The sequence below is a fragment of the Saccharomycopsis crataegensis genome (assembly GCF_037102585.1).
Source record: "Saccharomycopsis crataegensis DNA, jcf7180000000084, whole genome shotgun sequence".
NCBI lineage: Eukaryota > Fungi > Ascomycota > Saccharomycetes > Ascoideales > Saccharomycopsidaceae > Saccharomycopsis > Saccharomycopsis crataegensis.
In genome coordinates, this window is record NW_027043829.1 from 631,052 (window position 1) to 656,367 (window position 25,316).

Consider the following 25,316-nt stretch of genomic DNA (forward strand, 5'->3'; position numbering starts at 1 on the left):
ATAATAATACAATTGTAAGAAGTGAATTTCCCATATTTCGATGGGTGATTATTTATCGGCATTTTTTAGCACTTGCAAGAAGAACTCCAACCCTAATTTAGCAAACTCTTCCATATTTTCCACTCTATCACTCAATCCGGTATTTTCAACTGTAGTTTCTTCGCCATTTGGACCACTAATTGCAAAATAAACTGTACCGACTTTCCTTGAATCGTCAAGCAATGTCTCTTCTTCTCCGTTGGTATTATCTTTGTTTTCAATCTTTTGTTTCTTAGCATTAGGAGAACTCGTTACTCCTTCGACATCTACGCTAGGACCTGCAAAACCTGATTCACACAACACATAAGTTGACCCCAATTCCATTCGCAAATTTCTTGCTTGTTTGAGAACACTTTTTTTCGATGGTCCAGTATAACTCAAAATTTCACTTTCCGACCAACCCGATAGTTTCAATTTTGATTTCAAGCTATAAACCAATGTTCCTCCTTGGAAGAATTTCGATGCCCCGGCCACTGCGACCAAATAGGCGGAAAGGATCCCACCACAGGCGGCTTCAGAAACCGCAATGGTTTGGTTTCTTGATTTAAGGATCGTGGCGATTTCCTCAACGATTGGCTGGACTTCTGTGGTGACGAATGGCATTGTTATATACAAAAAGCTTATTGAGTAGCGATGATGGGGGGGATCTATGAAATCTTTCTTATAATTAGAAATCTTTGTAAATATCAGTCACGAAGATCGATCTATGAAAAGATTCCCTAAACAATTGATAATGATCAATTGACTCGAAATCAATATATATATATATATATATAAATGTATTTAGTTAGGGGGAGGATGTTTTATTATTTATCAATTTATTTATTTATTTGCCGGGTGATGCGCTTGCATCGCTGAGAGAAAAATCAAATAAAGTGGCAACGCACACACGAATCTCTCGATTGATAATAGAGACAGAGTTATCAGTGTGTTTTGTTATATTATTATCCTTGGTAGCGGATTTTCTATTACTATTATTATTTTTTTTTGTTCTCCTCAGCTCCATAATACTATATCACAATGTCCGTCATATTGAAATTCAAGGCCGGAAAGGTGGATTATAACGAAGAGACCCACAAGTGCACCCCAAAACCACTTAAAGGTGAGGTGACGATCAAGAAGGTCGAAGACGATGAATCATTCTACGATTTCTCCTGGGAGTCCCGTGAAAAGACTGCTGCTGGTGTGGCTCATAATCCAGATGAGGACGAATTGTTGATTATACCCGGAGACGTTACTTGGAAACATGTCAAATCGTGCACCACTGGCCGAGTGTTTTGCTTGAATTTCACTAGTGGTGCCAAATCTTTCTATTGGATGCAAGATAAGAATGATAATGAGGACGATCCTAGTGAATTGAGTGCTAAAGATAAGGAGATTGCCGCAAAGATACAAAAGTTGATTTCCGATGACAGTGCGGCCGCCGATGATGATGATGAAGATGATAATGATGAAGTGATGAAGACTTAGGACAAGAAGGAAGACGAAACCCCTGCTGAGCAGTAAACTTATATTCACCTTTATATATATATATATATATGGTAATTGTTCATGTGCTGAGCTTTGTAATTTTATATCTACATTTATTTCTCCGATGGCTTGCAATGTAAGAATATGAAGTATATATATTGGTTCCATGATTAATATCAGTTTTCAATTGACAGTAAGCAGTATATCTATGTAATTCCTGATAGATAATATGATATATTGTGGGACTTGTGGTTGGACCCCTGGTGGTGGTACATTTATAAAACAAAACAAGAAAAAAAAAAAAAGACTTAGAAAAATGGCTTATTTTCTATATTTATTGGAAAAGAACAGTACTGGAAACAAGGAGACCAAAGATGAAAATATCATTGAAGTCAAATCAAAACGATGGCTCTTCAAAAGTCCTGAAACCTGGGAAGTTTTCATTGTCAATGAACAAAAACAAACCGGGAAGCAAGTTTGGGTCGTCATCCAAGGTAAGCAAGATCTCCACCACCACCAATGTTTTCAATGGCGGGAAAAGAAACCAAGATGATGAGGAAAATAAACCCAAAGTGTCGTCGATAGATAGTTATGATGAAGAGGCATTAAAACGGGAAAAAGCGCTCGAAGAACAAGGGAAAGTGTTGGTGATCAAACCCCCAACTTCGGTATTCCAAAAGATTCAAGAGGCGAAAAAAGTGGCACAGGATGATGATAGTGAAAATAACGAGGCAATCAGCTATGGCTTGAATACGGTTTCTAATGGGCCAACTAAAACCGAGCCAACACCAAGATCACAGGGGACTAAAATAACCCATGAGAATAAAGAGAGTTCCAAACCCGTATCGATAACCGTAGGAGATAATCCAACAGCAGAGAGTTATAAGAAAGTGCCAGTTGAGGAATTTGGAGCAGCATTCTTAAGAGGTCTAGGTTGGAAAGGAGAAGTGACAAATAAACGGGAGAATGTAACTGAGAAGATTACGAAAGCAGTTCAGAGGCAAGAATTTTTAGGAATCGGTGCCAAACCCATCCCAGGGCCTTCAGCAGAAGCCAAAAATGGTAAACGGAAGAGTGAGATGAAATATAGTCCCGTATTGATTAGAGATAAAGAAACAGGAAAAATTATAGATGAGGAGGAACTTAGGAAGCAGGCAAAATGAGATTGTATGTTTTGTGTGTTATTTTGTAATATAAAATTTAATGAATTATGAATGGGAAAAAAGAGGAAACGTGTGTAAGTTTTGTCAACTTGATTATTTTCATTAATTACGTTACAGAGAATACAGTCTGAGGGACCAACAAGATGATGTTCCCATGTCGTTGGTATAAAGAACAAGAGAAAAAAAAAAAAAAGCGCACAGAAAATAAAATATAACAAAAAAAAATCCCCGTAATTTCTCACTTTATATTAACTATCAAGCAATAAACTAATAGGACCCTCGATAGAATGTCGATATTGGAACTTAAAAGAAGTAAACTTGAGGAACTCGAAGTCATCGAAAACGCGATTTCTGAAAGATTGCAAAGAAACCCCGGGTTGTTTGTTGGTTCTACATCGGCAATCGATCATGGGATTTTGAACGCCAACAAGAAACGACCAATTAAAGAGGTATTGATTCAAAAAAATGAAATAGATTTATTCATCAAAAGATTCAAGAGTTTGGGATCCGAATTACAGCTGCTAAACGATGTCAAAAGCCTGGCATTCAAACAAGAGATTGATCAATGGAGGGATCCTAAGTTCAATTTCCAGATGTTTGATAAGCAATACAATAATATAAAAGAATCGCAGAATAATGCAACTACTACTCTTAGTGATTTATATAGTATGGGAGGTGCCACCGTCGTTGAAAATACTGTCCAAGACTCTGAAGTTGCGTCGTTGCCAGAAATTCCAAGGGCCAAAGACGATGAAGTGTACGTTAAGAAATCAATTCTCAGTAAGTTTGGGGCCGATATCAAAGTTGATAAAATTTTCAGTTTGGAAGAACAGTATGGTAAATTTCTAGATCTCATACATTTCCATGAAATATGGCTCAATCTTCCAGGGTTGCTAGAATCAAATCGATTGACGTACTTGGAATATTTGAGTATCTTTAGCCGACTTGGTTTGAAGTATAAGCAAGATGAAATGAATCCAAATAATACCATAGATAGAACCACCCAGCAATATTTTGATTACTGCAAACTGCTCGCAGAGTATTTGATCACTTTTGTCAAAAAGATTCAGGTTTTACAGGGTCCAGAGAGAATAATCAACAAGATTAAGAATATTGATTTCACTAGTGAATGGGAATCACTCATCGACAAATATATCAACAAACAAGCTACCAAAAGTGATGATGGATTGTTTTGCAAAGCTTGTAACAAATCATTTGCCAAAGAAACTGTTTTCAACGCACATTTGACTGGGAAGAAACATATTAAGAACGAGAAAAAATTGCAGCAAACTGGAGAAAATAACAATGGCACCTCAAACGGCATAGATTTAGTGCGAGAAAAAGAATTATGTTTCAATGAGTTTATGATAAGATCTTTAGCGGATTTTCTTGAAAAAGAGATCAAGAACACCAGGATGAATGTGGAAAGAAAACAGGCTTTGACAAACAAGGAAAGACTCGAAGAAACAAGATTTCTCCTTGCCAAAGTTGACAATGATGATTTCCCAGTCGATTTGGCTGATGGCAATGATGCTGACAATAATAAAAATGGTGGTGCAGACAGTGACAATGATGATGATGAATCCGTTAAAGAATCCAACCCGTTAAACTTACCGTTAGATGTGGATGGCAGTCCGATTCCCTACTGGCTTTATAAACTTCAAGGGTTAGATCACCAATATCAGTGTGAGGTTTGTGGAAATTTGAAATTCCACGGGAGAAAGAATTATGAGAAACATTTCATGGAGTCTCGTCATATTCATGGGTTGAAGTGCTTGGGAGTCAACATTAGCGGTGGTAACGCCAGTTATGAGAAGAAGAACGATTTTCATAACAGTTCATCTAGTAATGATACTGAAGTTTTATTAAGTTTTAAAGGGATCACCAAAATAGACGAAGTTACTGCGTTGTGGAATAAGATGAAAAAAGAAATCAGAAAAAAGGAATCAACGTTTGATACTGAAAATATTGTGGAAGTCGAAGATGAAGATGGAAATGTTATGTCCGAGAAGGTTTATCAGGATTTGAAGAAACAAGGTTTGCTTTGATGTGTATTATAGAAGTTGTTGGTTACAATAGATGACAAAAAAAAAGACTTCAGTTTAATGTGTACTATAAAGCGCTATGTTTTGCTCAGTATTTTTTTTTTTTTTACGTATATTTTTTTTTGCTGAGCTTTGACTAATTGAATGATTTATGATGCTGCTACAATAATTATAAGACTTGAAAATCAGTTGAACCAATTGTAACTATCACATTAAATACTATCCAAAAAAAAAAACCCTTTATCTTCTCTTATAAATACAAGGTTTCAATAACCAATTACCTTCAGCATTCTTCTCTCTTTTTTCAATCAACTGCTCCTTTTCGGTTTCAACCTCAATGAATTTCTTCTGTCTTTCCAATTTCTGTTTTCTTTCTTCAAGAATATCTGGTGGAGGTTTGAAAAACTCGAATCTAACAAACATTTTATTTTCTGTATCGGTTCTCTTATGAAAAAATCCCAATAATTTCAAAGCATTGACAAACTCTTCACCTTGACCTTGCTGGGGTTTGCCATCTTTAACATCATTGAATCTTGATTTAATTTCTGCAATCCACAATTCCCCTCTTGGAGCTAGAAGTCTATACGCTTCATTGACAAAATCCAAAAAGTTTGTCCCCATTAATGCTAAACAGAAAATCACCACAGAACATGATCCATCAGGTAATGGAACATTCTTGATATCTGCCACCGTGATGCGATCATTAGCCTTTTTCAAATCAAAACTATGAACTTCGACATTCAATTTCTTAAGTTTATTAAATCTCGATGTTCTATCATTCTTCTTGAACTTCTTGTTCTTCCCGCCATTGAACTGTTTGACAAACTCTCCAATATCTTTCGATAATTGGGCTTCCCCACATCCCATATCGGCAATCACAACGGTTTTCTCATTAGTATCTTCATTGACAATACCTGGTAACCCCCCTGGGGCATTAACTGGCTTTTTGGATCTGAATTTGAATTCTTGAACAAAAACGTCTACTGGGTTTTCTGGCCAGCCTTGAACTTGGGATCTGAAACCTTGGTGATAGGCATCGAACAATTCTGGTTGGTCTTTGATTAATTGTAGAGCTTCTTCGGATCTGGTAGTATAAAGTTGTTCATTGATCCATCTGAATCTGGAACCGGATAACTTCATCATCATTTTCTGTTGTAATGGAGTCAATTTTGTCGAAGCTGGTTTTGGGGCTGGTTCTGATGGATTAGATTTGCTTGGTTTTGACTTTGCTTGTAGTTGTGGTTGTTCTTCTTTTTCTTCTTCTCCTTCAGATAAATCACTATTTTCTTCATTGTCACTTCCTTCACTCTCTTCCTTCTCTTCAGTCATTTTTTTATGATTACGCTTCTTATTATTATTCTTTTTATTGTCCTTTGGTTTTTCTTTAGATGCTTCACCTTTATTGTTGTTGCTATTGGTGGCTTTCTTTGGTTTCTTTTGGTTCTTTTTCGACTTCCCCTTATCAGCAATTACATCCCCCTTGACATCCCATCCTTTAACTTGAAACAATGACATCTTTCTTATCCAGATATGTTAAAAATAACCGCCAAAACGAGTAGATTGTCTAATATGTATTCCAATTCTAAAAAAATTTTCCCATCTCACAAAAATAATTTTTTTTTTCATCTTCATCAATGAAGGTGCCATTCCCACGGGTGTTTCGCTTTTTTCCTTAGCTGTTCTAAAAAACGAGAGCAAATAATTCTTGATGCGGTTAGTGTGAACCCCCCATTGCATTGAAGTAATTCCCAATCACTACTTTTTTTTTTGTTTTCTTTTCCTTTCGTTATTTTCTTTGGTTGTGGTTTTATGTGCTGATAGTTACATAAGTGGTAGGAATCCTTATTACTACAGGAGATATTAATTAATTACCCCCTCGGAACATGGATAAATTAAAACGAAATTTGAAGACATTAATGGACGATCGGGAAGGTGAAGATGTTTACAGATATGAACAGCTATTTAATGAGGAAATCATCGGGGTAAACTCTCCGTTGACACCGTCGATGACTTTGAAGAAACCGGATCGGCAGAACTATGATGGCGATGATCTTGAAGACATGGAAATGTTTAGTATCGGTGATCACGGTGATGATGATGATGATGATGATGATGATGCTGCTGCTCACGATGAAGCAAGTGGCATGGCAAAGAGAAAAAGTGAAACCAAGAAAAGTATTGATAGTAAGAAAAGTATCGACTCCAAAAAAAGCAGAAATGATATCGATGATGGAACGGTATTTGAAAATCCGTTTGCTACTGATGTTGATTCTTTTGAAGATCAAAGTATTGATAATAACCCCAGATCTGGTTATTTGAATAATACCAGTACCACAGCGATTTTCGATGGTAGAGGAGTGAATGATTATAATCTGAGTCGCTCGCCAATGTTGTCAGAAGGTCACCGGGAAAATGCTGATAATGAAGATCTGTTGAAATTTGGCAATGTGAAAGTCTCATTTTTCAGCACAAAAGTCAGAAAAGACTTAAGGCAGGTGTTGAAATCTTTTGTACAAATCTATTCTTTGATGTTATTTCTTGTTATTGGAATTGGCTCGATTTATTATGGCACCTTATACAATCGCGGACAGTACCTTCATGATAATATTACCATTAACATTGTGAATGATGATCAACAAGTCAATGAGATCAAGCCGCTTATCGGATCTAATTTGGAATTTGTAGCCAAGAATGACAAAATGCTCAACTCAAAAGTCAAGTTCCAGTATTTGACATCCAATGACTTTTCCGATGAGTTTGAAAAAAATGAGAATTCTACTATTTTTGATATTTTAGAACAACGAGTCGTGGAGAAAAAATCATGGGCGTACGTTTACATGAACGCAAACTCATCATATAATCTTTACCGATCCTTGAAAAATCCTTCATCCAGCCCAGAATTTGACAGTTCCAAGATCATGTACATGTATTATTCATCCATCAGAGACCCAAAAATCATTAATATGCTCATCAAGCCAACATTAAACAGCATTGAACATTTGTATCAAGAATCATTCCAAACCGCGGTCATGGCCCCTTTCCTCGCCAAATGGTTAGACGCCTCCGAGCAACAAAACCTTGTCAATAACTATAAGTCGATTTTATTCCAAAATATCAAGTTCAATTATAGTGATCTCAGACCTTTCCCTGACCCGGTATTATTGGGACCAATGTCCGTTGGCTTGATGATGATGATCATTGTTTCATTTTTCCAATTCCATTTCTTTATGCCGATACATAGTCTTGTTTCTAACAAAATCCGATCAAAGCACTACATTTACTACAGAATGATTTCCTCGCAAATATCTTACTTGTTTTTGGCGTTGGGGTTCACTCTCTTGTTTTATATATTCAGCAAGGAGAAAAGATTCTTTTTGATTTTTTGGCTAGCGACATATTTGACCATTGCTGGGGTTGGTGGCGTGAATGAAAATATGGCATTGGTCTTGTTTGTTACTTATCCACCCTTGGTTGGATTTTGGTTGTTGTTTTGGGTGATCTTGAACATTTCTCCGAGCTTCAACTTGATTGAAACTTTGCCGGTTTTTTACAGGTACGGTTACGCTTTGCCAATATATAATTACTTAGAGTGCCTCAAAGTTATTCTCTTAGAGTCTTGGAATGGCGAGCTCCATCGAAACATTTTGGTTCTTGTTGCCTGGGTAGTGGTAAATAACTTAATTTTCCCATTAACCATCAGATTCTTCACTTATAAAATGGCGAAAAAGATGGCAGATCAATGATGAAATCATGTTTTATAGTTTGTTTGCACTTTGTTTGTTTTTTTCCTTGCTCAATTCAAAAGTTTACTGGTTTCGCTTTCTTTTTGCTTTTTACTTTTGTATGGTTTCCATTTTTGTAGTTCACACATCGAAGTACAAAACGTTTTAAGATATTTGATAAGCAGTGTCAACATCTTTGCATGAGAGCCGCTGCTCTATGCAACGTCAGCTAATTACCTATTGATAGAGAAAAACAAGAAAACATTAATCAACTTCCAGTCTTTATTGCTTTTTCGAACATTCTAACGATCAGTAGCTTTCATTATCAGAACTTTGTTGGATATTTTTCTAGACATACCTATAGTACATTCCCAGTTTAAATGCTTGACCATACGTTCATCTATCTATCAGTGGCCTAGCTTAAGAAAAAGCAAGCATAAAAATCCTCTTCAGTCAGGTAAGTGAAGTGGGACTCACTTCTTTGTAGAAATAATTCTCCTAGCATGGCACAAATCAAATCTGATTCTGGGAGACGTCTAGTTCCCAAAATGCCAGCTTTAAAACCTTCATCCGTAATGAGCCATTGCATTCACCTAGAAGTCAGAGATGATAATTGACATGACCTTTTGAACTTCTTGGACATATTTATCTTTACGAAATATTTGTAGATTCTTGTAACATCATCGCGAATTTGTTCAATGGTTCCGATAGCTGCGAGACATTAAATTGTGGCGCCCCGCTATGATTCAACAGAGCCAGATGTAAGATCAAAGCAAATTCTCGTTGGCACCTGTTTATGATATTAATACTATAATACTGATAAGTAACTTCATTTCCAAGCCTAATTCTGGAGGAACAACTGTTCGCAGCAAACCCTCTGTAAAACCTGCATGAATCCCAACATTTGGTTGACACAAAGCCGAAGTTTTTCCCCACGGAAATCTTTAAAAAACAACAAAGAGATTCACTATGTCATTTTCCAATTACTTATATATATATACATATATATATAATTTATCAAACTAGATCCATGAGTTTTACTGTTCCAGGTAACACATTGGGAGTCACTCCCCCAGATATACCTCACTGTGTTGAGCTAGAGCATCTTATTTCAGTGGATAAATACTTAGTAGATTTCGAAAAGGCAGTTGACTTTGAGCGAGCAATTTACCCTCTCAGACATGATTCTAGTACCCAGGGAGTCGATTTTGAAAATCAACACCAAAAAATCAAATCCTTTAGAGATGAGCTTATATTTGAGTTTCGTTTGCTGAGATCGCCTCTATTGATTGGCCATGCTAGACGTATTCAAGAAATGAATGACACAATTGGAAAATTAAGCGAGTCCATTGACAGCATCCAACAAAGGATGAATTATTGTTGTCAAAATGGTCCTGCTTCTTCGAGAGACCTTACTTGATGCTTGCCTTCCATAAATTGCCGAATCAATCCTCAGGAAATACCGAGCACATTCGCATTTACTTAATCACTTATAAAAATTGGTTTTTTCTTTATTATTATTTTTATTATTATCTTTCATTCCTCAAAATAGAAGGTTTATAAATTTTCTCAATGTGTAGGAAAAATGTGATCACATTTTCTCTCAAGTCAATACTTATATTGGATGTTAATGAACAAAATAAGCGGTCACTCATAATTAGCATATATTTTGGAGTGTTAAAAATGGTAATCTGAAAATTTGGTTTTCTTAGAACTTGTCTTGATTAAATAGAACAAGGGCAAAATTGATCGGAATATTGAGATTATAGTATGGTCTTAGGCTGTAACATAAACACTACAAAACAAAAAGATTCATTATTGTCAACATATCATGCAACGGTTCTTGAGTAAAATAACATTCTAACAGGAGACAGTTTATAATAGTGGTAAAAAAAAAAAAACAGAGAAACATCAACAATAAAATGTCCCAGAAGGCGAGAAGTGATCGAAGCTCAATCAGAAAAGAATGTGAATCTAACATGAAACAATTCCAAGTTGGAAGGTACGTGACACAAAACCATATACCCTGCCATCCTTAATTAATGAAAGCTGCTAACCTAATCTATATTATTAACCACATCCCAAATACATCAATCTGGCCCCTTTTCTTTCACATTCTTCTGTGAAGAAGCATTGTACTCTTTACGGAGCAGAGCGCTTCGATAAGTTCAAAAGTCAAGTACACCACAGCCTTGCGGCTCTGTTCTATAATATAAGATATGACTGACAAATACTTTAATTGTCTTCTGGTAACAATAAACTCCCAATTGCGCTATTTTCTATTGATGTAGATAATCTCAACCAAAGTTAGTTGTCCAGGTGTATCTATCCAGCGGCGCTTTCAACATGTTGGCTTTTGCCACGGCATAATTTTTGTTACATTCACCTCATTTATATCGAGAGATACCTTTAAATGAATGGAATATTCAACACAAACAGCCAATGTATAAGATAATTTGAAAACATATCACCGATTACTAACAGATAGCTATCAGTTATAGTTTGGAGCGAGATTCACGTGGTCGCTTATAGGCATTTATAATTCTTACTGCATGCATGCGTATTTTCCCGGATGCTAATTGTGGGAGAACTAACTGTTTATCAATGCTATTTAACACACTTTATTATTGTAATAGTATCTTTATACTTTCAAGGGTATGAACAGATACCTTGGTATGATATAATAAGTGCGAAAAAGTTAAGCAGTATATCATTCACATTCATTGGGGAATGGTACTAAGACACAATCGGACTGTGACGCTAAACTGTGCACAAACCATCTATGCCAATCAATACCTCTAAAGATGAGATTTCCTGATTATTCTTTAAAAGACTTGGGAAGGTGCTTTCAACAGTTGCTTGGATTCGTATGTATGTGTACTTTGATTTCCCTACGATGATCTATCAATCATTGGCGGCGGAAATTCTACACGCTTCTATCATGAAACATCACGCATCACAAATGGGAAGGAATACCACATTACCATTTTCAGAACGATTTTTGTTAATGGGTCTCCGAGTCAGACAACATTCGGTGTGTTGCCACTGGAGGTAAGATACTTTAGGCTATCGCTGTCTCTGTGGTACGGAGGCGGTGCAGTCGCTATATGTGGTGCGGGTAACTTGTAGCGCGCGCGCGCACGCGCAGCGTGCGATGGTTACCCAGCCCTTGGACAGCGATCACCAGTGGAGGGCGGGGGGTATAGTGGGGGTCTGTTTTTTTTTTTTTGTCTTAGTCACCCAAATCGCCACCGATGTACTCCAATGTCGGTGACAGCGGGTGTCTGCACCGTTAGCAATGGGCAAATGCATGTGCTTGCAGAATAATAACGGAAAAAAGTAATCATATTATGTGCCCTGGTTGGGGGGCCCGACGTATTGCTAAAAAGAAAAGATCCAGATCTTTGATGGGGGGAAAATTTTCACCGAGGAGTTGCAAGATGGAGGTGACTTGCCGTTATGCACTTCTTGGGAAGGCCAAAGAAGCTGGAAGTTTAAAAATGCAGAGATTTCCTGCTCGTAGGGATCCCGATCCTCTTTCCATGTTTCCTCTTCCCCAATCTATACAGTTATCATCACTACTCACTTGTTCTCTCCCAGTTATGAACAGTTCATAAACAAATTGTGTCACCCATCAAACTATCATTCCTATCACCGTTATCTTTTCACCTCATCCCGGATTATTTTTTTCTCCACACACTACACAGAAAAAACATAGATATATCCATATAAAGGCGTGTTATAGCAATTGCCATGGTAGAACTCAAAAGATCCCTTTCTAAGAGAGTATTCTCGTCATTATCTCTCTCTAAAAGATCAACGTCAACCTCAGAGAACAATTCTACAACAAACCCCGACTTTTCGGATGACTTGACCCAGTCCAAATCTCGGGATGATGAAGTTATTCACACTCTCAGATACGATGAGTTGGACCCTCTAAATTCATTAGACCAACCATTGAGTACCGTCAGCACAACAACAACAACTACTACTACTACTAATGCCACAACAACAACAACAACTGGCATGTCCACCCCTTTGCAATCTTCAGTCAGCATCTCCAACAATAGACCATCACGTAGCAGAACTTCGACCACCAGTTTGCCTGCGTTGCTCAAGAGAAGCAAGTCATATCTTTCTGGAAATGACAAAACACCAATTGCTCCTCCAGCTTATGGATCTTCTCCGACCGTTAACAACGCCAATAGTTCTACAGTCTCAAAACGTCAAAGTCAATCTAGCATAAGTAGAAATGATTCCATCCCTCAGCTACCTTCAACTTTACAAAATCTTCATCAAGAGCTCGCCAAAGCCCTCACTTTGAACACCAGTGATGACATTATCGACCCATCGTCGACTAATGCCAATAATGTCAATTCTTCTGGGGCTAAATCACCATTGAAATTGGATCTTTTACCTCCAAACTCCCTCAAAGGACCAGTTTCCTCGGACCAATTAGCACCAAATTTACCATCTCGTCTCACTACCCCAATCATGGAGTCGGTGCCATTTTTCCCTCCTAATGCTGGCACCACAATTTCTCAAACTCCATCGCATCGTCAAACTGATTCTGATGATATGGATTTCACTCGTGGCAACATAATGAGCCCGCACGCCATTATGGGCACTAGATCAAGACAAAACTCTTCTGCTACTTCTTTTAGCTCTCACACTACCAATAATAACTACAATTGCCAAAAATCCCAATATATTTATTTTGATAGTACCAATCAACAATTCAATGCCTTGCAAGGCTCCGTCGCCATCAATCCATCGACACAACCATCCAACAATGATCAACATCAGAAACAACAGAGCGGCAGCGGCTCCATCTCTGCCAACACTTCCTTTCTCAATGATCCGATCCTTTGCAATTTGCTTTATCATAACAGAGATATCGTCACCAGTGATTTTCTCTTGAATGAGCCTGACGAATTGGAAGATGCATTTTGTGATGAAATGGCCCTTGGAATTTTGGATAAGGTGGTGGAATCCACCCCTATCAGTGTTGATGGTGCCGGCAACAGTCCAAACCGTTTGAGAGGCCAGTATGTGTTTGATGAATCGAGAGTTAATCGCCAAGATGAATGGTATCTCTGAGTTATTGTTACTCTGCTTACGTTATTTTATTTGCACTATTTTCCTATTCCTTTGTATTATATGAATTCGCTAACGTCTAGTGTTATTATCAATAGTTGCTATAAAAATAATGAATTAACAAAAAGACCTTCTATATTTTTTTTCAAAAAACAACAACCAACAACAACAACAAAAAAAAAAAAACTATACCAAAATTTTAATGAATTTATGATCTTTTATTTTACTTACCAAAAATGCTTTGTGGATCTTCATACAGACAGTAGAAGATTCTCTTATTTATCCAATTCCCTTGTCTGATGATGTATTTTTACTAATGGTTTCTTGCTCTGACTGTTTATTCCTTCTGCTTGTTACCCTTTTGCTTTCACCCTGCTTTGTCGACAATTACTTTTCCTATTCTTCATTTATTATCATTTTTTTTTCTCTTTTCATCGCTTATTTTTATATGGTTCTTGGCTTATTTCCTGGTTATTCTCCTACGGGATCTGAACTTTTTTTTTTGATATCTATTCTACATCAATGCAGTATATGATTAATCATCTTGAGCTATTTCTGTCCTCATGACTTGTAGTCACCAGTGTGATCTAGCAGTTCAACAACTGTGGTGATTTACATACGGTCACAACGTAAATCCCGAAAACGGAGAGAGAAAAAACAAAAATAGTCACGGGGACGAGAGTTTACGACAGCCTCAGTTTATCTACCAAACAGTATTACAAAGTGCAGCATATTTACACCATCGTTTGCTTCAAAGATGTACAGACAACCTCCCCAGGGCAGTATTAATCCACCCACCACTTGTCAAACACCAGTTGTTCCGAGGTTTTGCAGGCTGGTGGGGCATCGAAAAAAGAAAAAAAAAGAAAAGAAAAATTTTCCTCAGCAAAAAAAGGCAGCAGCATCATCGCCTGCCTGCTCCAACATGAATGATCGAACAGGAAGAGGGGCAAAGCATTGGCCAAAGGATAATCGTTACAACTTAATTGGAGGTGCCTTGGTTTTTCCGAAAAAGAAATGCTATCATTATCCGAAAGACCGTGGATAATTTGTAATCCTTCAATGTTGTTAATTGCTCTTCCGTCAAGGCCTAGTATTTGTAGAAAAAGGAAAAAAAAAATTGTAATAGTAATAATTACAAAGCTCATACTATGCGCACAAGATGGAGAAGATCTTTCTATTCTGTCCAAATTCTTATTATTTACTATTCCATTTCCTCTCTCTTTCTCTCCTTTTTTTTTCCTTTTTTTTTTTTTTTTTGACTCGTAAAGTTTCTGATGCATGGCAGAAGGAAAAAAAAAAAAAAAAGGAAAAAAAAAGACCTGGACTGCCAGATGAGAGATCAAAGTTCAAAAAATTTGGGACTGAGCAATTTGGGGGTGGCAATTGTTTTATCATGATAAATAATAGACAGCCAAGCAAGAATCGGAAAATTTAACATGTCATTTGTAGCTAACTGAGAACTGATCTATCTCTGTTCTAGCCAAAGTAGTGTGCATTTTTTTTTTTTAAAAGAAGATAAAAAAAAAGTGGTCTGGATCCTATAAATGATATTTTGTTGTTTTCTTTAAAATGATTTGAGTTGAAGAAAAATAATTACAATGTAACCCAACCAAGAAATAAACAGTCGCAAAACTCAGTTACAGGATTACTTGATGTTGCTTTCCCCACCCCCAAGAATCTGCTCTTGCATTAAATAATCCTGTAAATTATTATATGTGAATAAGAAGTGAATGATAAAATCTTCTCATGCATATATTATTATAGCAAGAACGTAGCAATATTTTAAATAAGAAAATCTTGAGAAATAATAAAAGGCAATATTGTATACAACTAGAAAAGAAGGGAAAAAAAGTAAACAAAGAGATGTTTTAATAAGTAACTGAAGTAGCTACTTGAGGAACTGAATTTGGAGAAACGTATTGTACTGACCCTGAGGCTCCTGCTCCTGGCAGAGACCCAGATACTTGGTATTGATTTTGCAAAGGTTGTGATTGGTACACCACTTGGGAAGTCCCCGGCGTATATGATATAGGTGAAGATGCCACAACTTTCGGCACCGCCACTACATGTGGTGACGATACTGCAGGAGCAGCAGCAGAGGGATATCCTGCCTCTAAACTCGTTCCAGCAACTTGGATCACTTCGGGTTGGGTGTATATTGGTTGGGTCGCAGGAGCGACAGGATACGAAGAAGTCACTACCACTTGGTATTGAGGCTCCAGTGATTGTCCTTCAGCCTGGGCTGGTGGTTGTGCTTGCTGGGATACTGTAACTACCATTGGAGTGGCCATATGAGTTTCTGGAGCGGCAGGACTATTAGCCTGTTGAACATAAGTATATTGCTGGACCGCCGCTGGAGCAGCAACCGTTTCAACAATAATCACTTGACCTTGTGTCTGACTGCCAGCTTGAACTTGAGCAACAGGAACTTGTTGTTGTTGGATTGGTTCTGGAGCAGCTGCAGTAACGTAAGAAATTATCACAGGCTGAGTAGCCACTGCAGGTTGAGTAACTATCACTGGTTGAGGTGTTGCAGCATAGATTTGATTCCCCATAGCGTCAATGGTAACCACCACTGGGGCTTCTGCTGCTGCTGCTCGCTCTATGGTGGTGGGAGTCTCAGGAACCACAACCGTTTCCACTATTACTTGTGCATTCTGAATACCCAAAGTATTATTATAATAGCCGGCGTTATCGTTGATTACAGCATCCATGGCTGGCTTGGATGAATTAACTGAAGGCGAGGTATCAGAGCTGATCATATCCATCGAGCGATACACTGGAGCATAAGTCTGAAGAGGAAAGAACTCGCTAGCTGATTCTAAAGGCGATCCATTGCATATTGGATGGATTGACCCGGTATGTCTCACCAATGGACAGGCAATATCAATCGTGATATTCAGGGGTAAATTATAAGAATTTTGATCTGCACTTACCTGCTTCGGAAGTTGGATAGTCAATGGAACATAACTTTCCAGAAGAGATGCTTCCTGACTCTGTTCCTGTTGTGCAGGGAAAAGGGTTGTAGTGAAGACTTGACCGGCTGGAATGGGTTGTGGTTCTATTGGTGCTCCATTAATCCTGACTGGTACACCTCCTGCTAAATATCCGCCCTGAAAAGTATGTATCGCCTCGTATACACGGGTAGCTGTAGGCTTAATTGTCATCGTCGTTGTTGATGAGGTATAGACCACACTATCTTTCTTCTCTTCTTCGTATTTATTTTTCCCAATGAGATAAGATGAATACAATATGACTGATGATCCTAGCCCATTAATTGCTTTCCAGAAAAATGTTGAGCTTTCTCCTGTGTTGGCCGAGGTCGCAACAGTAGGTGCTATTGCTGCTCCATCAGATAGTTTTATTAGCAATACCCAGAGGATGTATAATGAAGTGATTTTTCTCATATTGGATATGTGTATTCGATGATCAGCTTTGATACTTTCGATTTGCTATTGCTATTTTTGCAAACAGTTTACCGTATTTTTAAAGTTTCAGAGACTCAAAAACACAAGCATAGATCAATAATATTATAAGAATGGTCTTTTATCGTTTTAGTTTGTGATGTGATACCGTTTTTAGTATCCATCAAATTCAAAACTGAAAAAAAAAAAATGAATCAAAAGTTGAAGCAAAATGCGGTTGCTCTAGAGGATGCTCAATAATTTAAATAGATTCCAGTTTATGGCAAGGCTCTAAAGATGTTCGATGTCACCCTAATGCCCTCCGCTGTCCATTAGAAATATCCATCATCCATTATTATGGAATTCTGCTGGTCATGTTGAATGCGCCGTATGAGAAGAAAAAAAATGCATAGGGTTTTCTCCATGTTGCGCGTTTAGCATTTTTTGCTACTGTCTTTTTTTTCCACGTCGTTGCTGTCATCACCAAAATTGAATCGCGGAACCTCTTAGAGTCAGTTGACTAAAGGAAAATTACGGTACTCATCAAAGGAGTGGTCAATTGCAAGGTTACATACATATATATGTGTTCAAACCATGTCGGATAAGAAAGGTACCAGTGATTTGCATTTATTGCTTATGCTGTATTATGGCGGGGCATTCTCTGAGTATCTGACAAATTATTATCTCCTAGATAAACTTGATAAAGACTCGGTGATTTACAAACTTCTGGTGATAGAATCACAGCTATCACGGGAAGTCAATGGTAATGTGGTCACTCCTCTACCAACAAGCGCTCCTGAGTCTTATACAATAGGAAATCTTGGTGACAATGTCCAGAAAATATGTGCTAGTAATGCAAAACTTACCGATCCCGAATCAATCATGGGTAATTTATTATTGGGGCACATCTATTATCTAAAAAGCGAACCAATTAAGGCTTGTAAATGGCTAGATAAGGTGAATATTGATTTGGCAAAGTTGACCAATTTGGAAACTGGTGAAATGGCCCAAGACACTCAAGTGGCAAGGAATTTCAATCAATATTGCCTGATCAAGAAAAATGTTCTCCAAGCATTGATCTCCAAGGACCTAAATGCGATTGAAAAGTTCATTAATGAAAAACTATTAAATGTCCCTGCTGTGTCCAACATTCAGGGGTGGTACTGGTTAAATGTCTTATTCAACAGTTATTTTAAACTATCACATTCCAAGGACTCGAAAGTTAATTTTACCACAGTCCATCATAGCATCAAAAGTAATGACTTATTATTGATTTTGACATGTGTATATTTTTATGACAATTTCTCACAGCATTTGTCCGATGATTTCAAGGCGGAATTCACCCAGTTTTTCAAGAAGTTTGTGGATGTAAATATCTACAAAAACACAAACTTGCATTTTCCTTCTAGTCATCAGACCAATTATACTCTCGAAACAATGATTTACACTATTTCTGAATCTTTCAAACAAGGCATTTCCCAATATTCCTATTACGACGATATTGCTAAAGTTACTAAAGAATGGGACTCTTTGATTGATTTGGACTTTTTTGTGGACTTGGTGGAATTTTCTGTTGGAAAAACTTATCAATCTATCAAGATCTTCCGCAGTTTAATAATTGTCAAGATACTTCAATTCAAGCGTGAAAATCTACTCACCGTTGATCTATCAAAGAACTACAATTCTCTAATGGAAATTATTGCCATCACCAAGAACTTCAAGAGTTTCTACGATCAGTCCATCTTAAAGATCCAAAAAAAAAATATTAGCCACACATTGATCGACGAAGATCATCTTCTTGTGTTACAAACTTACACGGCCTTCCTTGAATTCATGGTCAATAACCTTAATGTTTATCAATACGGCAACGTTAATGCTTCAGTATTAGACAAACAATCTATGCGTATCGATCCATCAAAATTTAAAAGTTTACAAAAATTCAACGGCTTATTGAATGCCAATAACTTGGCATTTATTTCCGAAATCAAAACTTCGTTGCACGAGGCTATCAGCACCGTTGAAAATTTGACTAATTTGGACCTCAATGACAATTCCGGATTAAACGGTCAAAACTTTTTGAAAAATCACTTGTCTTCTACCAAATCTTTGAACATTATCATATCTCGGGCGTATCATGCGTTGATCAGTGAAAAACTCTTTTTGTTGAAAATTGACACCCATCAATTCAAAGCGTTTAAAAGAAACGAAGACTCTAAGCTTGCGGTACTTGATGCTTTCAAAAAATGTCTCTTGTTAAATAACTTTAGCGATTTGAGTTACTATCTCGAGTTGGTGGTGTTTATAATGAGATTTTTATCAATCGAAAAATACAATAATGAGATCGTGTCGGTATTGAAATCGTTATTAGGCTTGAACTTGAACTACTGGAAATGCTGGAACTTATTATTGATATTGGCTAATAGTAATTATGGTCTCTTAAGTGAGATGTCATTTGATTTTATCAAGAAGCCTACCAATGATTTTGGTTTGAATTTGGTGTATACCGTAGAATTATTGATGACCAATTTTCTTGAAACTTCTGAATTATTGAACAATAGAGAGCAATTGAAAAATTTCAATATTCTTAACGAATTGAAGAATGATTTGTTAGAGTTGGAGCTCACCATATTGAAAATTACCGACAAGAAATCCGGTACTGAATCTGCTTTATCTAAATTGTCAGAACTTTTTGAATTGTTCCACTTATTATTCAAAGATTATGCTGAAGACGACGAGCGTCAGACTGCTACAAAGCCGGCGGCACCTCGTGCAGGACCTCTGGTTGACACAAGCACCATTAGAGACAGTGTAGCCGCCTCAACCAAGCAATCGGGATTGAAGATTCCACGGTTCAAGACTTTCCGCAGACACAAAACAATGGCCAAGCCAACTGTTTCCACGATTCCTCAACCAAGCAAGAAAAGTTCAAAATTGGCTACTAATAATTTCTCGTCAACTAAAGTATTTGCCAACAAGTGCTTACAAAAAGTTTGGCTTTTTGCCGCTGATGTGTACTTGAAAGCTGGACTTTTCAAAGATTCTGAATCTGCCATTGTTGAAGCAGAAAATGTTGGTGGGGTTAATGAATACACCACCTATGCATTCGCCAAGCTTTTGAGTGGTACTAATAACGTCACTTCTACGAAAAAGTTGTCGGCTTTCAATGAGTTTGGCAGATCAATCGATATTTGGGAGGCTGAATCTTCAACTTCAAGTTATGTTCTTTCAGAAAACTGGCGAGCCATCACAGGTTTAGCACAGTTGATAATGAAGGAGTGTGGATATGAGGATGACATAGATGTTACTGGACCATCTACTCAGGGCCTGTTTGTGAATGATTTGGAATATATCGATGATATGACAGAAGATGATGACAATGATGATGATAACGAAGATGCGACATCTTTTAACGACTCAATGAAATCGGCGTACGATGATTTTGGCACCATGACTTTGAAAACTGATAATCTATCATTAGATTCTGAAGATGGGAAATTCAGTGGCAGTATTGCGAAATCTCTGATGTTTATCAATGAACATGATCGTCAATTAGCGATTATGCGGGTGAAATTGTTGATTGAAAACAATTTGGTGGATAATTATTATTACCATGATAATGAGAAGGTCTGGGACTGTTTGCACCAAGTTTATTATCATATTCAAGATGAATCAAAATATTTGGAGTGTTTGGAGAGGGCTATTACAATCCAGGGGAACCGATTGGTGCGTGATTTGAAATTCTTGGATCAAAGTTTTTCTTATGGCTTATGAGGACTTTTTTTGTTTAGATATTCTTTATTGTTATAGATTTATAATTTTTTCTTCTTGCTCTTCTTTTAAATTCAGCTAAGATTTTCTCTTATTTGGTTGACCATTCTAATGTAGGTGTACATATATATAATACCACAGATCGACTTGCTATGAGAAGAGCTGTTATTGCTTACTTTTAACTTATATATATATATAAGTGATTAGAGATCCTATATTTCATTTCTGTCAAAAAAAAAAAAAAAAAAGATCGCTATATTTCTTTTTTATTACCTATTTCTACATATAAACCTCTATTATAAAGAGTTTATATTTTTCGGTTCTGTCAAATCTATTGTTCTGAGTGACATATTTCCCCAAGAAAGTGTCATCTTTCATAAGACTAATTAAAAAAAAAAAAAAAACGTTAAAAGCATATGGATTTGCAAGCAGTGCATAATCTAGAATATATTTTTAGGTATTGGCCACAAATATATATTTATAGATTTGAGTCCCACGTTGTTTGGGTTCGCTCCTGTCTTTTTTTTTTGTACATTCCACATCAACTTCAACATTCCCCCAAAAAATGCTGCCCTAAAAGCGCACATGACTGTAAAAAACAAACGTGCACACAGCATGAGGAATGGTCGCCGTGAAAGAATGCCGACTATTATCCATAAGGATATTATTGTCAGATCTTGATTCTTGGTATTTGAAATTTTGCTGTCTCAAAATGTATATAAGTTGGGGTAAAGTGCCAATTTAAATTATATTTTTTTATTATTCTGTTTATCTTATCATCATCATCATCATCAGCTCATCTGCTTACAAAGATAATCACACTCTCACTCAACTAAACACTTTTAATACTTTAAAAAAAACTCATTCAAAAATGCAATTCTCTACTATCGCCATAGTTGCTCTTTCTGTTCTCTCTCAACACGTCCTTGCTGCCCCAGCCGCTATTCCAGCTGCTGACGCTGATGCCGCCATGAACATGGAAGCCGTCAAGGGTGCTTTTGCCTCCACCGGCAAATACATCGGTACTGGTGCTAAGGCCGTTGGTAATTTCGCTAAAGAAAACGGTAAGAAGGTCGGTAAAGCCGGTCTCATTGGTGCTGGTATCCTTGGTGTTGGTGACATTGTTTACGAAGCCGGTAAGCACCATGAAAAAGAAGCTCAAGCCTCCCAATCTTTGGCTATTTCCTCTGCTGTCAGCTCTGCTACCAGTGCTTACGCTGCTGGCATGACAACCACTGTTTCTACCATCGTTGCTGCCGCAACCCACTCCTCATAATTTATCCTTCAGTAATTGTCATATCTTTCTAAATTCAATTCTTTTACGACACTCCAAGTCAGGTATTTGGAGGGCCATATTGTTCCTAGTCATTTCATTTAGCTTAGTTCTTCATTGCATATTTTATTTTATCGTCATATATTTTTTAGTTTACCATTCATTCCAGTAATAATATTTCTAATGTCATCACAATGAAAATCACAGTAGAACCTCCTTGCAGCAGAACAATCAAAAGAAGGAACAAAAAAAAGTTCAATACAAATTATCGTTAGTTTCGCTCACTTGGATCTTTTCTCATTTATTGTTGTATTGTTGAGCTGATAATTTAGAAGATTAACCGTTCATCACGCAAATGCTTCGCAACCCTCATGGTTTGCTGCTGTCTGTAATGGGTAAAAATAAGATTTAAGTACAATTGGTAACTTTATAATCACTTTCAAGAATCTAACACAATATATGATAAGCATCCAATCTCCTGCAATCTCTTCCAATCTTCTTATGCCTCTAATCTTCCAGTGTTTGTGATATCGTGGCAAATAACATTTTTTTATTTTCTTTATGCCACACCTTCTGTACAAACTTTATACGAGAATAATCTTGCGCACACGAAAACTGGTTTTAACACAACATTAGAGAAAAAAAAAATTGATTTTTTCCCCTCATTGTAATTGGAAACCATTCTATTAAATATTCCCTAATTTATTATATATTTTGATCTCCTCCGCCGCGACACTGGGTCGTCTGATAGTATAACTATTTAGGCTTACCCTTCATCGCGTTGTCGACCGGGTGACCCCATTCGATCACAAAAAAAAATTCACAAAAACGAAAAGAATCAAAGAAAATTTGTGTGCATGGACATATCGAAAACCATACAAAGTCATAAAGTCTTCAAAACGTTAAAATGTCTGTGGAAGTTACAAAGAAGGTTGAGGAACTCACCATCGATGGAAAGCCAGAAGTCAGCGAGGCTGCCGAAGCCACCTCTGCCCCAGTCATCTTAACCAAAGAATTGACTCACTATCATCCATTGAATGGTAAGTGGACCTTGTGGTACACGAAGCCATCTGTTGACAAGAGTGAATCATGGGCTGATTTATTGAAATCCGTGGTGACTTTCTCCACTGTTGAAGAATTCTGGGGTATTTACAATGCTATTCCAAACGCCAGTGATTTGCCATTGAAGTCGGACTACCACTTGTTCAGAGAAGGAATCAAACCAGAATGGGAAGATGTCCAAAACTCTAAGGGTGGTAAATGGTCATACCAATTCAAGGAAAAGAAGAAGATTGATATCAACGAATTGTGGTTGCGTGCTTTGCTTTCCGCCATTGGTGAAACCCTTGAAGAAGAAGAAAATGAATTGAACGGGATTGTCTTGAATGTCAGAAGAGTTTTCTACAGAGTTGGTTTGTGGACCAAGTCTTGCGAAAGAGAAAAGTTGGAACCTATTGGTAGACAATTCAAGAAGGTATTGAAGTTGACTGATGGTGACAAGTTGGAATTCAGTCCTCATGACAGCGGTGATGTTAGAGCTCCAGGTGGTTCAAAGGACACTTTTATTGTCTAAATTTGATATATTTGGAAGCTAGTTAGGGAGTTGTTATATTTTTTATGGTGTGTTTTTTTTGGCATGAACTCAATTTTTTTTTTCAGCACTTGTAATTTCTAGTAATTTGTTTAAATAAATACAGTTGCTCATTTATGTTATCGGCGTTGTGTAAAGAATTGGATCGGTTTGCTATTTCTTGTTTTTTTTTTTTTTGTTTCGTGGTCAAAATTCCTGAGATGGAATGGTTAAATCCGATTCAAATATCCTGCTATGTAACTATATATCTTTGAGAAAGTCTTATTTCTAATATTTACAAAGCTGAGAGAGTTGTAATTAGAGATCAACGTTGGTGGATGGTGATATTATTATATTTCTGCCTGCCTATGAGCTCACCCCCTCCCCCCATCGCCTCATAACCAAAATATTTTTGACATACATGATTGTTATCTCTCTCTTGAAAGTATGTAAAACTTGTCCATGTTGCGAGACTATTCTTTGGGTTTTCTTATTATTTTTATTTATTATTTTTTTTTTCTAATTTTTTACAAGCTAGCATAGGTTGCGTGACTCCAGTTGGCTAAGATCGATATCTACTTACTGGATCGCTTACGATGATGAAGATTGTTTATTATACCTTTTTTTTTTTGCAGTTCCGCTCAAATATCTTGTGTTAAGTTAACTTGCACGCACTAACAAAGTATAAAGATGATAGATAATGAAATTACGATATTATTGGTTATACAGACCATCAATAATGATTTCCTAGCCAGAGAATGTAATACTATGCAGACTCAGTTCTATTAATTCACATCACCACAGGGGGGACCTTTTTTTTTTTTTTCAATTTTACCAGAGGAGAGATCTGACTTTTACAAATTTATCTGTCCCAGTCCCTGTATCTATACGGGACACATTTTTGAATAGCGAAGAAAATAGAAGGAAATGCTTATTAATTTATTCAGGATTCCTTTAAGGTTTGTATTAGCGGTAAAAAGCTACCATCGCGCCTGGACATTGCTCCCATAAACCCCTGAATAATAGCTATTTTCAAGGGATTGTTCTAAGGAATTTCTATGTAATTTGTGAGTCAGTTCATTTTCAGTATCCAATACCGTAATGAATTTTTTTTTTTGCCCCTTCCCTCCCCAGACATTGAAATTGCTGATAAATTTTCCAATTTTTTTATTTTTTTTTTTTGAAATTTGAAATTTGAAATTGATCAGATCTAAGAATTTGCTATTAATGTAAACAAACAGTAAGATAGTGACACACATCACATTGGGTGCTTACTACATACCTCTCGGATAGACTTTAGAAGTATGTAAATATTTCGAATGGATCAAATTATCGGAGCAAGATTTCATGTGGTTGCTGTAAAAGTACATAATTCTCACACTGCAAAAGTATTTAAGTCCAATTAATATTCCACTTTTTTCTGTTGACATTTTGAAGTTTAAAATTGCAATTTACCGAGTATATTTTAAATTAATGGGCTTAAAATTTTGTGAAACAAATTCAAAGAAATATAACTACTGAATGCGTCAGGAGATTTTCCAATTTCTTAGCGAGGCGCTTTCTAACGAGCTTGGGGAATAAGTTCTCTCTGGAACCTAATAAAAATGAATACAACAAATAATTAGACTAAACGATACATTATAGAAAATTCATTCAACTAGGAACGGTTGATAAGGCTGGGAAAATGTGGAGACCAAAATAGAATAATATAAAAAATAACAACAAAAGAACAATTTTGCAAGAACTAAAAAAACGTAAAACT

The 25,316-nt window shown here is 36.8% G+C and overlaps 13 protein-coding genes across 13 annotated transcripts; 9 read left to right on the top strand and 4 right to left on the bottom strand. All coding sequences in view use genetic code 12, as the record gives it.

Annotated features, from left to right (window-relative positions):
• Positions 1-48: 48 nt before the first annotated feature.
• DASC09_032920 (CinA family protein) lies at positions 49-642 on the bottom strand (the record flags this gene model as incomplete). Its single annotated transcript, XM_064996891.1, has 1 exon — positions 49-642. One exon carries the CDS (start codon positions 640-642, stop codon positions 49-51), a length of 594 nt encoding a protein of 197 aa, XP_064852963.1.
• A 417-nt stretch (positions 643-1,059) lies between these two features.
• RPN13 (proteasome regulatory particle lid subunit RPN13) lies at positions 1,060-1,509 on the top strand (the record flags this gene model as incomplete). The annotated part of the gene is made up of 1 exon (XM_064996892.1): positions 1,060-1,509. The coding sequence occupies one exon, from the start codon at positions 1,060-1,062 to the stop codon at positions 1,507-1,509; it is 450 nt and encodes a 149-aa protein (XP_064852964.1).
• A 374-nt stretch (positions 1,510-1,883) lies between these two features.
• Positions 1,884-2,672, top strand: SPP2 (spliceosome ATPase-activating subunit SPP2; the record flags this gene model as incomplete). Its single annotated transcript, XM_064996893.1, has 1 exon — positions 1,884-2,672. One exon carries the CDS (start codon positions 1,884-1,886, stop codon positions 2,670-2,672), a length of 789 nt encoding a protein of 262 aa, XP_064852965.1.
• A 287-nt stretch (positions 2,673-2,959) lies between these two features.
• PRP9 (SF3a splicing factor complex subunit PRP9) lies at positions 2,960-4,720 on the top strand (the record flags this gene model as incomplete). The annotated part of the gene is made up of 1 exon (XM_064996894.1): positions 2,960-4,720. One exon carries the CDS (start codon positions 2,960-2,962, stop codon positions 4,718-4,720), a length of 1,761 nt encoding a protein of 586 aa, XP_064852966.1.
• A 237-nt stretch (positions 4,721-4,957) lies between these two features.
• On the bottom strand, positions 4,958-6,232 carry RRP8 (25S rRNA (adenine645-N1)-methyltransferase; the record flags this gene model as incomplete). The annotated part of the gene is made up of 1 exon (XM_064996895.1): positions 4,958-6,232. One exon carries the CDS (start codon positions 6,230-6,232, stop codon positions 4,958-4,960), a length of 1,275 nt encoding a protein of 424 aa, XP_064852967.1.
• Positions 6,233-6,600: 368 nt separating this feature from the next.
• On the top strand, positions 6,601-8,460 carry DASC09_032970 (SNG1 family protein; the record flags this gene model as incomplete). The annotated part of the gene is made up of 1 exon (XM_064996896.1): positions 6,601-8,460. One exon carries the CDS (start codon positions 6,601-6,603, stop codon positions 8,458-8,460), a length of 1,860 nt encoding a protein of 619 aa, XP_064852968.1.
• A 1,009-nt stretch (positions 8,461-9,469) lies between these two features.
• DASC09_032980 (uncharacterized protein) lies at positions 9,470-9,859 on the top strand (the record flags this gene model as incomplete). Its single annotated transcript, XM_064996897.1, has 1 exon — positions 9,470-9,859. The coding sequence occupies one exon, from the start codon at positions 9,470-9,472 to the stop codon at positions 9,857-9,859; it is 390 nt and encodes a 129-aa protein (XP_064852969.1).
• A 2,333-nt stretch (positions 9,860-12,192) lies between these two features.
• On the top strand, positions 12,193-13,539 carry DASC09_032990 (uncharacterized protein; the record flags this gene model as incomplete). Its single annotated transcript, XM_064996898.1, has 1 exon — positions 12,193-13,539. The coding sequence occupies one exon, from the start codon at positions 12,193-12,195 to the stop codon at positions 13,537-13,539; it is 1,347 nt and encodes a 448-aa protein (XP_064852970.1).
• Positions 13,540-15,407: 1,868 nt separating this feature from the next.
• Positions 15,408-16,946, bottom strand: DASC09_033000 (uncharacterized protein; the record flags this gene model as incomplete). Its single annotated transcript, XM_064996899.1, has 1 exon — positions 15,408-16,946. One exon carries the CDS (start codon positions 16,944-16,946, stop codon positions 15,408-15,410), a length of 1,539 nt encoding a protein of 512 aa, XP_064852971.1.
• Positions 16,947-17,537: 591 nt separating this feature from the next.
• On the top strand, positions 17,538-20,714 carry DASC09_033010 (uncharacterized protein; the record flags this gene model as incomplete). Its single annotated transcript, XM_064996900.1, has 1 exon — positions 17,538-20,714. The coding sequence occupies one exon, from the start codon at positions 17,538-17,540 to the stop codon at positions 20,712-20,714; it is 3,177 nt and encodes a 1,058-aa protein (XP_064852972.1).
• Positions 20,715-21,582: 868 nt separating this feature from the next.
• Positions 21,583-21,987, top strand: DASC09_033020 (uncharacterized protein; the record flags this gene model as incomplete). The annotated part of the gene is made up of 1 exon (XM_064996901.1): positions 21,583-21,987. One exon carries the CDS (start codon positions 21,583-21,585, stop codon positions 21,985-21,987), a length of 405 nt encoding a protein of 134 aa, XP_064852973.1.
• A 904-nt stretch (positions 21,988-22,891) lies between these two features.
• On the top strand, positions 22,892-23,557 carry CDC33 (translation initiation factor eIF4E; the record flags this gene model as incomplete). The annotated part of the gene is made up of 1 exon (XM_064996902.1): positions 22,892-23,557. One exon carries the CDS (start codon positions 22,892-22,894, stop codon positions 23,555-23,557), a length of 666 nt encoding a protein of 221 aa, XP_064852974.1.
• A 977-nt stretch (positions 23,558-24,534) lies between these two features.
• DASC09_033040 (uncharacterized protein) lies at positions 24,535-24,984 on the bottom strand (the record flags this gene model as incomplete). Its single annotated transcript, XM_064996903.1, has 2 exons — positions 24,535-24,764; positions 24,837-24,984. 2 exons carry the CDS (start codon positions 24,982-24,984, stop codon positions 24,535-24,537), a joined length of 378 nt encoding a protein of 125 aa, XP_064852975.1.
• Between the last annotated feature and the right edge of the window lie 332 nt (positions 24,985-25,316).